Source organism: Ostrea edulis, chromosome 8 (genome assembly GCF_947568905.1).
Source record: "Ostrea edulis chromosome 8, xbOstEdul1.1, whole genome shotgun sequence".
Classification (NCBI taxonomy): Eukaryota; Metazoa; Mollusca; class Bivalvia; order Ostreida; family Ostreidae; genus Ostrea; species Ostrea edulis.
Window position 1 is genome coordinate 60,508,158 of NC_079171.1, and position 14,785 is coordinate 60,522,942.

A 14,785-nucleotide genomic window follows, 5' to 3' on the forward strand; every position below is an offset into this window, starting at 1 on the left:
TGCACTATCCAACTCGGTTGTAACTATCTCTTCACTGACAACAGGAAGTGTCTGGCGTTCTATACCCATGCTGCTGCTAGTAATACTTTAACATGTGACATTATTATCATCACTAAAACAAAATTTCCGATATCTAGAAAAAGAATAATGAAAATAAATAGTGTGGCTGCATTGAATATCTTAAACATATTACAAGGGTTTTAATGTGCAACTAAGAGGGCGGTACCTGAGCATGGCATTTGTCTCTACTTCACTTGAAAAAAAATATAGGGGGGGGGGGGTCTGATATCGAAAACATTTTTATACCGAATATATGTAAACTACTGAAGGATATAGGTTAAATAAAGCTTTAAATGAAAGCATTTATATTACTCTCAATTACGTTGCTACCCAAATATAGCATCTAATGAGTCTATTCCTCATAAAATTGAGACCCCCCCCCCCTTCTAGCACCACCAACACTAAACGTATTCAGAGTTGTTCGCAGTGTTCTACTCTGTCCAATGTAATTGTTTATAATTTGTTTAACAAACTTTTAACATTTTCAGAATGTATATATACATGTATATGTATGAGAATGAATAGTGAACAATCATTGAATTAATTTGTAAAATATAAATTACAAACCAGTTCATGCTACTGTGAGATGGCTCGACGTCCCGCTTGTCGAAAGAACTAGAACTTTTCAGCTTGAAAGGCTGTTTATATAGTTGTTGTAGGCAAACAGTCAGGTTGGGGTTTTCCTCTGTAGACAAACAGTCAGGTGGGGGTTTTCCTCTGTAGACAAACAGTCAGGTGGGGGTTTTCCTCTGTAGACAAACAGTCAGGTGGGGGTTTTCCTCTGTAGACAAACAGTCAGGTGGGGGGTTTCCTCTGTAGACAAACAGTCAGGTGGGGGTTTTCCTCTGTACGCTTTCAATCCACGAAGTGTTTGGAGAACAGTCAATGATGTTTCGAAGGGTCGTAATCTTTTTGTTTCATCAACTTTAATCACGCCTTTCGGGTATTTTGTCTGTGCCAGAAAGGGGTAGAGTGTAATGTATTTCGTATAACTATACTTTCCCATCTTCCCCTGAGCAGTAGTATTTTGCTTTTGACACAGGTGCTTGTGGACAGGACTTCCGGTACCCCCCTTCTTGTATTTTTAAATGTTCAATTCTTTGGGTATTTCGGACCTATCATTGATAAAATATGTAACTTCAGAGGTTATCTATTTTAATGGAATACACAAACCGTTTTTGAAAATGTCATATCACCGATCATGATCGTCAGGGGGTCTCACTATATAGCCAGTCTTCTGGTGGGTCTCACGATATTGCCTGCCTTCTGCATGGGGGGTCTCACGATATAGCCAGTGTTCTGCATGGGGGGAGGGGGTGTCTCACGATATAGCCAGTCTTCTGGTGGGTCTCACGGTATTGCCAGTCCTCTGCATGGGGGGGGGGGGGGCAATATAGCCAGTGTTCTGTATGGGGGGTCTCACGATATAGCCAGTGTTCTGGAGGGTGGGTGGTCTCACTATATAGCCAGTGTTCTGGGGGTTCGGGTCTCACTATATAGCCAGTCTTCGGGGGGGGGGGTCTCACTGTATAGACAGTCTTCTGAGGGAGTCTTACGATATAGCCAGTCTTCTGGGGAGAGGGGGGGGGGGGGTGATTGACTTTATAGCCAGTGTTTCGGGCGAAGTCTTACTATAAATAATACCGGTAGAGAAGTTTAATTCTTTTGTTAGACTAATGAAGCATCAGAATTAGTCTCTCTCTCTCTCTCTCTCTCTCTCTCTCTCTCTCTCTCTCTCTCTCTCTCTCTCTCATATATTTTAATAACATTCTCAAAAAATCTGGTTCTAGGAAAAACGTTTAAAACCTTGAGTTTCCTGTAAGTGTCATAGTGACTTTCAGGTTATATATCCAGTTTCTACACTCTATAGGGAGTTTCCGGTGCGTGTTCATTGAGAATGGAAATGGAATATACATACATATACATGTATGCATACATACATACGTAGATATGCATTGTATGTATGTATGCATGCATGTATGTATGTATATATATATATGTATGTATGTATGTATGTATGTATATGTACGCACGTACGTACGTGGGTGGGTGGGTAGGTAGGTATACATATATATATAAAACATACATATGGGTAAATTGACTGATACTGGTAGGAGTCCTTATAAAAGTTATAAAAGGTATAACTGCCGCCATTCCTGTCACCAGAGGTGTTACTTCAACAGTGTCGGACAGTGGAGAGTATCATCACAGGGGCCTGTCACGTGATATCTGCATTCTTTATATATGATTCTTCTTTATATATGAAATAAATATGGTTTCATTCATGTTTTATATATATAGAGAGAGGGGTCCTACATAAAACAATGCAGCTATTTCGGGACACGCCCCTACAGTGTCCGTATGTGATGATGCTCTACCTCTAGAGGCAGGTGGTCTGGGGGCCACCTTGGAACACCCCCCCCCCCCCCCTCAGTATGCCAAGATGGGGATCCTGTGGACAAGCTCACGGAAACTCCTGGGTTTTAAAGATTTTATCGGGCTTGCAATAAGTCCCATGTAGTCATCTTTACTATTGTCTGTCATTTTATTAACAAGATGAAATTAGTAAAGTGGCGCAAATTTTAAGGGTTTTTCTCCCAATAACAGTAATTCAACAAATTAAAGAATTTTGTCATTTTTTTTTTTTTTCAAATGTGTAAAAAGTTATTGCTTCTGGTATCGTTTACATTTCTCTAAACAAAATATCACGATTCACCGGAAAAAAAATGTAAGGGGGGGGGGGGGGGGGGCTGTGTCACACCGTATTTAAAGTACATAGTATTTAAAGTACATAGAGCACGCGAATATTAGACTCGTTGTCTTGATATGGAACTTGATATTTACAACGATACGCATACTTTGCAATATAAATTCAAATCTTTTAAGGAATTTAACAAAAAAAATGTCAATGCAGAAGCTGAGGGTGAGTGGCTGTAATCTATCGTGTGAAGAGCTACAAATGACTATAGGCCTATGTGTAAGTTAACTCAATAGTCAATAAAACACGCGATATTTCTATCTGATGTATACGATATGGAGACAATAATGTTATCTTTAAATTTCAAACGCCCATCTAATATGCACATTGAATTATTATGGATTTATGATTATTCAATGAATTAATTGCTTGTTAAACAGTGCGTGTCACCCGAGGGTCCTTGATTGGTGAATAAACATATACTCTTATATAATGAAAATTAGCAGTGCAGAGATAATTTTGACACTTGAGTGTACTTAGATATTATGAAAATAAAACCGAGAATCTTTAGCAGTTAGTACGTGTTATTTAAAATTTAAAATTCCGCGCGCACCTGTCGCAAAGTTTGTTTGTCGCCAGGCAACGGCTCCACCATATGGTTGATCCCACAGTCAATATGGCGGCCTTGTGTATTGACGAAAAAATCAATTGTTTCTGAATGAATGTGTTTACTCGATCGAAGGACGATTATGGCGACAGGTTTTTTGTTTTAATTGTGAGTGTTTACACAATTTTTTCACGCCGCACTAGTGAAGATAAAAGGCACTCGATGAATGGTTTAAACTCGGCTATTTATCAGATTTATTCATTCCTGTTTACACAATCCATAACGCAATATATTGACGGTTGTTGTATTGTGTGCAGTTTAGATTAATTAATGTTTGCTCAGATCTCTATTCATATCGTCTGGTACATCATTGCTACACTTTTGGCGTTTGGCTCTGACGGCCATTGTTCCCTGTTCCTGCCATTTAAAGGCGCACACAACGACATAATATTGTTAAATTGATGCATCACCGGGGAGGGAGGGGGTTGTAATTGTGTAAAAGCTGTATTAATTAATGTAACAGTGTGTCAGTCAATGTCTCCGTATGAGTGTAATTATACATATATATTGCATCTTGGAATAAAACATAGGTCAACATTTATATGTACTTGTGTAAATGCTCTGTACTCTCGAGAGGCTAAGCATGCCTGTACACCCGACCTTATAATGATACGAAACAGGGTGAACAGAACACTTAAAATTCCAATACATGCACAGAGACCAGACATCATTATCACCCTCCCTCCGGTGCAGAGCCTGCATCAACTCTAGACCTACAAGTCAACTCATGGCCACCCCACCCACCATCACTTACCACTGCTCTGTACACTAAAGTTTTTATCACATTCCCTCGCAAACCAAACCATTCTCTTGACCCCTTCTTTCATGTCACTAAACCAAACCATTCTCTTGGCCCCCTTCTCTGTACATCATGACACTGAACCAAACCATTCTCTTGACCCCCTTCTCTGCATATCATGACACTAAACCGAACCATTCTCTTGACCCCCTTCTCTGCACATCATGACACTAAACCAAACCATTCTCTTGACCCCCTTCTCTTCACATCATGACACTGAACCAAACCATTCTCTTGACCCCCTTCTCTGCACATCATGTCACTAAACCGAACCATTCTCTTCACCCCCTTCTCTGCACATCATGACACTAAACCAAACCATTCTCTTGACCCCCTTCTCTGCACATCATGACACTGAACCAAACCATTCTCTTGACCCTCTTCTCTGCACATCATGACACTGAACCGAACCATTCTCTTGACCCCCTTCTCTGCACATCATGACACTGAACCGAACTCGTGACCATCCTCCTTCTTTCTTTGCATGGATGCTAAACCTAAACCAGACCCCCTCTCTACCCAAACAAAACTTCAAAGTCATGACCCCCTCCCCCCGTGCTGTACTGGCACCAAACTCATGCCCCCTTCACTTTATTCTTGATGATTATTAAGGGGAGGGGCTTTGAAGTTGTACTGTATTGTTGGTAATTATTTAGGGGAGGGGCTTTGAGGTTATACTGTATTGTTGGTAATTATTTAGGGGAGGGGCTTTGAGGGTGGTGTCTGTCTGTGGTACTCGGGGTGGTATGGTATTGTGATGGTTAGTAAAGCTGCTTTTCACCAATGCAACTTAATAGATAAAATGAATATTTATTCGATGTATACATGCAAATATACGCACAAACCAAGGGTAGATGAAGAAAACATGTAAGTTTATATCCATAGGGGCTAAACCCTTTTTTCGGCCTGAACTCTGTGATGCCATAAATATAGAGGGGTCATTATTTTGGAGGAGACCTGAGTACCCAGAGGAAACCCACGTGTCCAAGCGGGTGACCACTATACTCCCTTACATACAACCACTGTCGATCACGGGGATCAGACTCGGGTCACAATGGTGAAAAGGGAGGACGCTACCCAGACACTTGAGCTTGACCGTCGGGCATGTGGTGGTCACTTGTCTGGATAGGTCAAGAATTCCTCTGCACGGTCTATGGAGCAGTATACTTATCTCCGGTTAATTTTGATTGTCCAGTTTTCTGTGGTCATTATCCAGATTTATTCAGTAGATACATCTGCTGATGCTGGTTTCATTACAATGACCTACAAACACCAACATCTGAACCAGCCAGACATTGTAACAATGAGTTTCTTAGTCATTTTGAAGTGTAAATATTAATCATTAATTATTTTTATTATTTGACGGTCCTCCAGGGTGTTTTACATTGAAGAATACAATTTAAAATAAATCTGTTTTGTTCTATTTAAGCGTTGAATATTTGACGGCCCTCCAAGATGTTTTACATTGAAGAATGCAATTTTATTTTGTTCTATTTAAGCGTTAAACATTTGACAGCCCTCCAAGATGTTTTACAGTGAAGAATATAGTTTCATTTTGTTCTGTTTAAGCGTTAGACATTTGACGGCCCTCCAGGATGTCGATGAACTATGTGGGCAGTGTTTCCATCTTGGATCGGGGCGATGAACCTGCCCAGGCCATCATCGATAAGAACAAGCGGTCCCTGGCCCAACGCATTGCTGACGAAACTAAAGATGAGTTGGATAAGGTCATGCATCGGGTGGAAGATGTGAGTATCATAGCCTAGGTTAAAGGTCAAGGACATTGAACACAAAATATAGCAATGTCAACTGGCATGAAGGAAGAAAAAAATCCATTGATATAATAAAAATCATACTAAAAGAAATCGGGATAAATGTTTTAGGGGCGGGATTCAAAGATCGATGTCAGATAAAAATCTAAATTCAAATAGTTAGGGGGAGGGGGGGGGGGGTGGATAAAATCCCATATAAGTTTCTGTCATCCGACATTGATTACACTTTAGTGGAAAGAGAAAAATGACAATTAAGCGATTGCTAAAAACCACATAATAATATTACATTTTAATAAACATTTAATAGTTTTAATGTGCACTTTCATTCGCGAATAAACAGTAGAAAATTATACAAAGTGTTATTTATAATCCTATGTTTTTCCTTGTTAATCAGTTAGTTTCAACATTCATCAAATTAAGTTTTTTGTGAGACATTGAACTTTTGAATTTAATTTTTTGTGAGACATTGAACTTTTGAATTTAGTTTTTTGTGAGACATTGAACTTTTGAATTTAGTTTTTTGTGAGACATTGAACTTTTGAATTTAGTTTTTTGTGAGACATTGAACTTTTGAATTTAGTTTTTTTGTGAGACATTGAACTTTTGATCTATCTAAGTTATACTAACACTCATCTCTAAGTGTAAAGCTGTTTATGTTGAGTGTGTAAATTGATACACATGTATACGTGTAACAGTTTTTTGCTCTTGGAATACATACTGTATACTTTTAGAGTGTATTTACCTCCCGTTTTATTTTTGGGCCTGCTGTCCTCTTTATCAGCCAGCAAATTTAAAACATATCATTTGGTTATATTTCTTTTGAAACAATTGTGTCTGCGTGATTTTAGTCTTTGGCAATTTGAAAATAAATTTCACAGGGCAAAATAACCTTGTATACAATATCAATTACAGAAAGTTTAATCTCTGTATTACTTAACTTTTACATGGATATGTTAGGTATGCAGTGTACCATGCTTATAATGAACACACTTATAACACAATCATGGTTATAATGAACACACTTATAACAAAACCACGCTTATTGTGAAGTGGTATTTATTTCCCTAATAGTGCAAAAGAGAAAATTTTCAAAACTTACTGGATATAATGAAGTTTGGTTACAACAAACTGTTTTTTGCTGGCCCTGTAGGTTCAGTATAACCGTGTTTTACTGTATAATGAAGTTTGGTTATAATGAACTGTTTTTCTCTGGCCCTAGAGGTTCACTATAACCGTGTTTTACTGTATAATGAAGTTTCATTATAACAAATTGCTTTTTGCTGGCTCTGGAGATTCACTATATTAACCATGTTTTGCTACATATAATACTTGATTATAATAAACTGTGCTTTGATGCAGTGATTTGTTTTGGGCCAAAATGCCACCGATATTCAGCTAAACCCCTCACTAAAATTAGCTGTTATTTCCCAATTATATATCTATGTTTTTTTTCAATTTCAAATCTAGGAAAATTAGGCCATTTAAAGAAAGGGTTACCGTATATTGCTGACAAAGAGTAAATACGTTTTTCTCTTCAGTTTTATTCTCCAAACCACTGCACATGCAAAAGGTTTTGTAAAGTATATGTAAAATAATAGAGGCATCCATATAAGCAGATTTGCAGCGAAGTATATAGTTTCCAGATACACATTAAGCCATATTGTTGACAATTTAGTTTGACCGCCATTATATGTAGGGTCAGGCTAATAACAGGAAGTGGCCAACAGTATAGGGTTTTACTAATATCCGAAAAATACAAACAGGAGAGACATTCTGGAAACTTGATTATTAATATAATATTTACAAGATTATGGGTACAAATGCTGGTGAATTAATAATTCATTATTTTCTTTATGAAATTAGACAATAAGTATTTTTTAGAAATTGAAAAAGTAAATAATATATATGCAAGGTGTGACTTCCAATACATATTTAATGTTAAATTATTATTTCTTTTTTGATTTTAAATCAGATCTGAAATAAACTTCAAACAAACAAATTGTTATTTGATTATTTTATGCATCTTTATCATTTTAATTTACTATGAATGATTTTCCCCAATTTGAGGAAAATATCGCTATTTTTTCCCAATTCAAAAGGAGGGGTGGTAGTTTGACAAAAAAAAAAATATCACTGTGATGGTCCCTTAGGTTCATTAAAACTGTGCTTTACTGTAATTACAAGCAATATAAATCTATATATTTTAGATTTTAAATGTTGTATTACATCAGTCCTCAGACATTGTTTTCTATTGCAGATCTATATCTCCTACGAACAGAGCACTCAGGACATGTTCCTGACACACGGCGCCAACGTGGAATATATAGAAGACATTGTAAGTCTTGTTATCAGTGGAGGATCTAAAGGGGTGTTACTGGGGTGTCACTCTCCCCGTTTCGATTGAATATTTTTAACAAAAATTGTAATTTTTTTGGTCTTTCTGGGGTCTTTAACTCATTTAAACTCCCTCTTTTTGGAGGTGAGTGGGGTGGGAAAGATATAAAGTTGAGTTCCACGCACCCACCCTTGCCTCTTCCAAGGTTTGACATTTACTTTTTTGAGCACTAGACCAGTCGGGCTACTTCAAATGATTTTTGCTAGACCTGACCTTACATCTACTAGCCCTGACCAACTTTCCAGAAAACCCCCCAGATAGTTTCTCAAAATTCAAATACCGGTACTTAATTTAAATGACAACCATTAAGTTTGAACTAAAACATATTTAATTGTCTCCAAACAATCTTTAGTTTCGTCATTCAATTTGATGCTTTTATTTTCAAACACATATTCTGTTGCTTTAAATTCTACCAGGCACGGATATTCTTTAGTCCATTTAGAATAAAATGACCTCAGCGGTTTTAAAAAAAAATTCTATTTCATAAGCTCTGCTTTGTTTCTCCCCAACCTTTTCTTTTTTTTCTCTTGGGACACCTATCCTTGAGGACGAGAAGTCATATTTGAATATAGAGACATTCCTAGACATATCTGAACACCGAAAAATGGCTGTTTACGGCATAATTTATTATCGTGATAAGCACTTTCTTATATTCAATTCAAAATAATTTAATTATTATAATTGTATCCTTGTCTCTTATTGGTCAAATTCCAGTTGAGGAACGTGGGTTATTTTTGCATAACCTGGTTTTGTACCTGGACACACCCCATTGACAACCAGATGCCGGAACTATTTTTTTCTCTCTCTCTGAATTTACATCACAGCACTGTTTTCAGCCTTCTATGGAATAGAAAGTCAACGTTTACAATAAGTTTCTTCGGTTTGATACACATATTATTTTCTTGTCAATATTAGCATCCACTTGTATGTAAATCACTGTTGTATTTCTTTCTATGTATGATGGTCGAATAATAGATTAAAACAAAGATATTATATTCGAATTAATGATTTACCAAGTAAGCATTACCCTGTTCATTTTGAAATACATTTCTCACTGGGAGAAAAGGGGGGGGGGGGTGTTTCATTGCTTGATCTGCCTTTCAACAAAGCAAACAAAAATTCATATGTCACATTTTATCAATTGATGTTAGACACATTGACATGTGGATCGCAATTTGTCACTTGCTTATGTACATGCATATTTTCTTGTGTCGGATTTACTATTAGCGACAACGTTGCATGCAATGGTAAGTTTTGATGTAGTAGAAGTTTTCACAGAGTTAAAAGCCCCAAATTATTGCATTTTCTGGTATTTAAAGATTTATTTTGGGTAGGCCTAAACAATGCAATTTCCTGTAGTTTCTCAATCTGTCGGAGATGAGCGACTTCAAAGTCTATTTCTATCTCTGAAGGGCAGCGAAATACGCATTGCTTGCATAGTCTACACATATTTTCTATCATGACAATTAACTTCACCCTCGATACAATATTTTGATAAATAGGCTAGGCTCCGTAGAACTAAGATTAAAGATGGCGACCTTCACAGCTAGACGCTTCGTCGTTGTTGCTAAGTGAATCATTGCGTGGCTCAGTTGACTTGTATTTTTCCGAGTTTATGTACACTTTGATAAACGAAGGTTAGCATCTTTGTCTCTTGCATTAAATTATAAGGATTGACTTTAATTCTGGGGAAAATTATACGAGTATAACCTGGTTGGGGTCAGTTTATGCGTTTTTATAATCCACTGTTTTTTAAAAAATGAAAATGAATTCAATTTATATTTATCTGAAACATAACTTTACACACATTAACATTGAGTACTTATGAGTAGATGTCGTAAAAGATCACTTATGACCGTGACTTATTTATTAGAACTAAAAATAGAGATTATGCCATCATGTGGTTCAAAATTGTTCGCAATTTCTTTACATTTATTTTTTATTTTTTTTGTTATTAAGAATAAAATATCTTATAAATGGTGTAAAGTAAAGTTTTTATTTTTTCAAAACGGCCAGTCGGACTAGTAAATCGACATTTTACCAGACCAGACCTATCATTTAGCAGACTCGGTCGGTTTGATGTGCCTTAGTGTCAAACCTTGTCTCCCTTGAATTTTTTTTTTTAGATCTGCATGACTCTGACAATTACATGTTACATGATGTATGATGTGAGTCATGCATGTAGTTAGATATAGGGGTTAATTTCCAGTACTCTTACATCAGGTGTGCACCTCTAATACGGATTATTCTATTACAGAAAGAGCTAGAGGAAATTCTGACAGATGAACTCAAGAAGAAAAAGGTAAGCTAATGTGACATTTTAACTTAACATTCCTCGTGTTAAATCATGTTCTGTGCCTTGTACTACTGTAAATTGTGTCCTACTGGGCTTCACATAAATCAACACGTTTTTGACATGGTTTGAATTTGAATCAAAATTGTTTGTTTTCCTTTCTCAACTGACTTAACCTGGAAGAATGACCAAACTCTACAAAGAATTGTTCTTATCTGTCAAGAAAATTTTATTTCTCTGTTTTTGTGAGTGTAAAGTTCTCTCTGAATCATTCAGCAGATGGATTTTTTTTCATTCAATGGTAAGAACGTCGATTGTTTTAAAACTGTTAAAGTGATCAGCTCACAATGAATTCTTTTTATAATTTTGATCGAAAAAGAGAGAAATTTTCTGACCTGCATGTAACTCCCTACAGGTCAATAAATGCGTGTCTCAAATAGGGGATGGACGTTAATTGATTGATGTCCAGGAAGTGAATGTTCTCAGAAATACGTAACACTAAAATTTCGCATTTGATTTTTTTCAGTACGAGCAGAAAGTGACGGTGTTCATTGTGGGGTTTGAGAACATGTCCAATCAGAGACTGCGACTCATCCAACAAGTAAACGAGGTACGCACTTAGTAACGGTAAACAAAGTACGCATTCACTGACAGTAAACAAAGTACACAACACTGACAGTAAACAAAGTACACACACTGACAGTAAACAAAGTACGCATTTACTGACAGTAAACAAAGTACACAACACTGACAGTAAACAAAGTACGCATTTACTGACAATAAACAAAGTACACAACACTGACAGTAAACATAGTACGCATTTACTGACAGTAAACAAAGTACACAACACTGACAGTAAACAAAGTACACATTCACTGACAGTAAACAAAGTACACATTCACTGACAGTAAAAAAAGTATGCATTTACTGACAGTAAACAAAGTACACATTCACTGACAGTAAACAAAGTACGCATTCACTGACAGTAAACAAAGTACGCATTCACTGACAGGAAACAAAGTACGCATTCACTGACAGTAAACAAAGTACGCATTCACTGACAGGAAACAAAGTACGCATTCACTGACAGTAAACAAAGTACACATTTACTGACAGTAAACAAAGTACACATTCACTGATAGTAAACAAAGTACGCATTCACTGACAGTAAACAAAGTACACATTTACTGACAGTAAACAAAGTACGCATTTACTGACAGTAAACAAAGTACGCATTTACTGACAGTAAACAAAGTACACAACACTGACAGTAAACAAAGTACACAACACTGACAGTAAACAAAGTACGTATTCACTGACAGTAAACAATGTACGCATTCACTGACAGTAAACAAAGTACACAACACTGACAGTAAACAAAGTACACATTTACTGACAGTAAACAAAGTACGCATTTACTGAAAGTAAACAAAGTACGCATTTACTGACAGTAAACAAAGTACACAACACTGACAGTAAACAAAGTACGTATTCACTGACAGTAAACAATGTACGCATTCACTGACAGTAAACAAAGTACACAACACTGACAGTAAACAAAGTACACAACACTGACAGTAAACAAAGTACATATTCACTGACAGTAAACAACGTAGGTATTCACTGACAGTAAACAAAGTACGCATTTACTGACAGTAAACAAAGTACACATTCACTGACAGTAAACAAAGTACACATTCACTGACAGTAAACAAAGTACGCATTCACTGACAGTAAACAAAGTACACAACACTGACAGTAAACAAAGTACACAACACTGACAGTAAACAAAGTATGTATTCACTGACAGTAAACAAAGTACATATTCACTGACAGTAAACAATGTACGCGTTCACTGACAGTAAACAAAATACCTATTCACTGACAGTAAACAAAGTACACAACACTGACAGTAAACAAAGTACACATTTACTGACAGTAAACAAAGTACGCATTTACTGAAAGTAAACAAAGTACGCATTTACTGACAGTAAAACAAAGTACACAACACTGACAGTAAACAAAGTACACAACACTGACAGTAAACAAAGTACGTATTCACTGACAGTAAACAATGTACGCATTCACTGACAGTAAACAAAGTACACAACACTGACAATAAACAAAGTACACAACACTGACAGTAAACAAAGTACGTATTCACTGACAGTAAACAACGTAGGTATTCACTGTCAGTAAACAAAGTACGCATTTACTGACAGTAAACAAAGTACACATTCACTGACAGTAAACAAAGTACACATTCATTGACAGTAAACAAAGTACGCATTCACTGACAGTAAACAAAGTACACAACACTGACAGTAAACAAAGTACACAACACTGACAGTAAACAAAGTATGTATTCACTGACAGTAAACAAAGTACATATTCACTGACAGTAAACAATGTACGCATTCACTGACAGTAAACAAAATACGTATTCACTGACAGTAAACAAAGTACACATTCACTGACAGTAAACAAAGTACGTATTCACTGACAGTAAACCCGGTACGCCTTCACTGACGGTAAACAACGTATGCATTCACTGACAGTAAACAAAGTACGTATTCACTGACAGTAAACCCGGTACGCCTTCACTGACAGTAAACAACGTATGCATTCACTGACAATAAACACAGTTTGAAAGTAAATGAGGTATGCAATACTGACAATTAGCGAGGTAAGTATAAGAGGTACAGACAGTGAAACTAAGTAGAAGTTACGGTGTGAATGACCTTGACCTTTTCTTTACAGTTTTTTATGGATGCCACCAGACCCCCGGAAGAGGAACCACTATATGCCCCGTCCCCAGACATCAATATTGAGGAGATCGGTCAGTCTATAGAGGACACGCTGGACTCGGCTGACCGTCTCACAGACAGGCTCGGAGAACTCAATGCACAGATGGTGGAATGGCTGACAAATTTTGCTATCAACAAGGCCTCTTCCAAGTAAGAGAAAGTCAGGAAGAACAGAGTTATCTGTTCCTGAATATAGACCGAGTTATCTGATCCTCAAAACGGACAGAGTTATCTGATCTTAAATAAGTACAGAGTTATCTGTTCCTGCATGAAGACAGAATGTTATGACGTTTCATGCATATTAGGACTTAAAATGTGACGAATTGTGTAGTGAAATAAATACCAATAATTTTAGAAGGTAATAAGAGTAATCTTGAAAATAGGATAATTAACATGTAGATGATGTGTTCATTTTAAAATTTGCTAATTTGAGGAATAGTTTTTTTGTCATAGAATTTGCAATAATAATTCATTGATCTTAGCAGAGGTATGTTTATAACATATGTAACAGAGGTTAGCAACTTCCTCAAGTCTTGTATTGTCTCTCAGCCTGCGATAATTCAGTAAAATACACATTGATTGAATCACGTAAACCATCAATCAAATACATCAAGTCCCAACCTTCCCTCACTGAAACATTCTGTTCAAAATATGATAGTTTCATAAGGTAGTTCACTTCAAAGTAAAATGAAAGGGAACTTCAAAAGGCAACACATGACTCCAAACTCCAAATCAAAGTTAGATCAGGAAATATTTATGATTTGCCCATTTTTTGGCTTATAGTATATTTTTGTTAATCATGAAAACTTGTCACCTCCTCACAATTCGGATATAGTTTCTGTGTAGCTTAGAGTGTGTGTAACACCGAGCTTGTAGCCAATCTACAGGCCACATTATTTGCTTGATTTATTGGATACTTTACGGTTAGATTTTTTTTTATCAAAAAAGCTATTAATTTTGGGGTCAAAAGGTCAAGGTGTAAGGTCACTATGGGACTTCATAGAAAAACCTTGTAGACACTGTACATGCCAATAATTTTTTACCAGGTTTTTGGATACTTCACAGGTAGGTTTTTCATCAAGAGAGGAAGAACTCAATTAATTTTGGGGTCCAAAGGTCAAGGTCATTACAGGACTTCATAGAAAAACTTGTAGACACTCATTGCAAGGGGATTATATGTCCTACTTTTGGAACTCGTGTTAAGTTCAATTTCAATTTCTGATAAAAATGAATTCGGTTTAATTTATTTAACATCAATTCATCAAACCAAAGAATAGAATATTTAGCATTTATC

At 36.5% G+C, this 14,785-nt stretch overlaps 1 protein-coding gene across 5 annotated transcripts in view; it reads left to right on the top strand.

Moving 5' to 3' along the window:
• The first annotated feature begins 3,408 nt into the window (after nt 1–3,408).
• LOC125662488 (myosin heavy chain, striated muscle-like) overlaps nt 3,409–14,785 on the top strand; it is an 87,244-nt gene continuing 75,867 nt past the window's right edge. For all 5 annotated transcript variants that reach the window (XM_048894723.2, XM_048894724.2, XM_056146778.1 and 2 more), the window contains exons 1-6: nt 3,409–3,533; nt 5,794–5,972; nt 8,254–8,331; nt 10,649–10,693; nt 11,211–11,294; nt 13,445–13,641. In XM_048894723.2, coding sequence (XP_048750680.2) covers nt 5,820–5,972; nt 8,254–8,331; nt 10,649–10,693; nt 11,211–11,294; nt 13,445–13,641 — 557 coding nt within the window. In that variant the 5' untranslated portion in view covers nt 3,409–3,533; nt 5,794–5,819. The remainder of the gene's footprint in view (nt 3,534–5,793; nt 5,973–8,253; nt 8,332–10,648; nt 10,694–11,210; nt 11,295–13,444; nt 13,642–14,785) is intronic.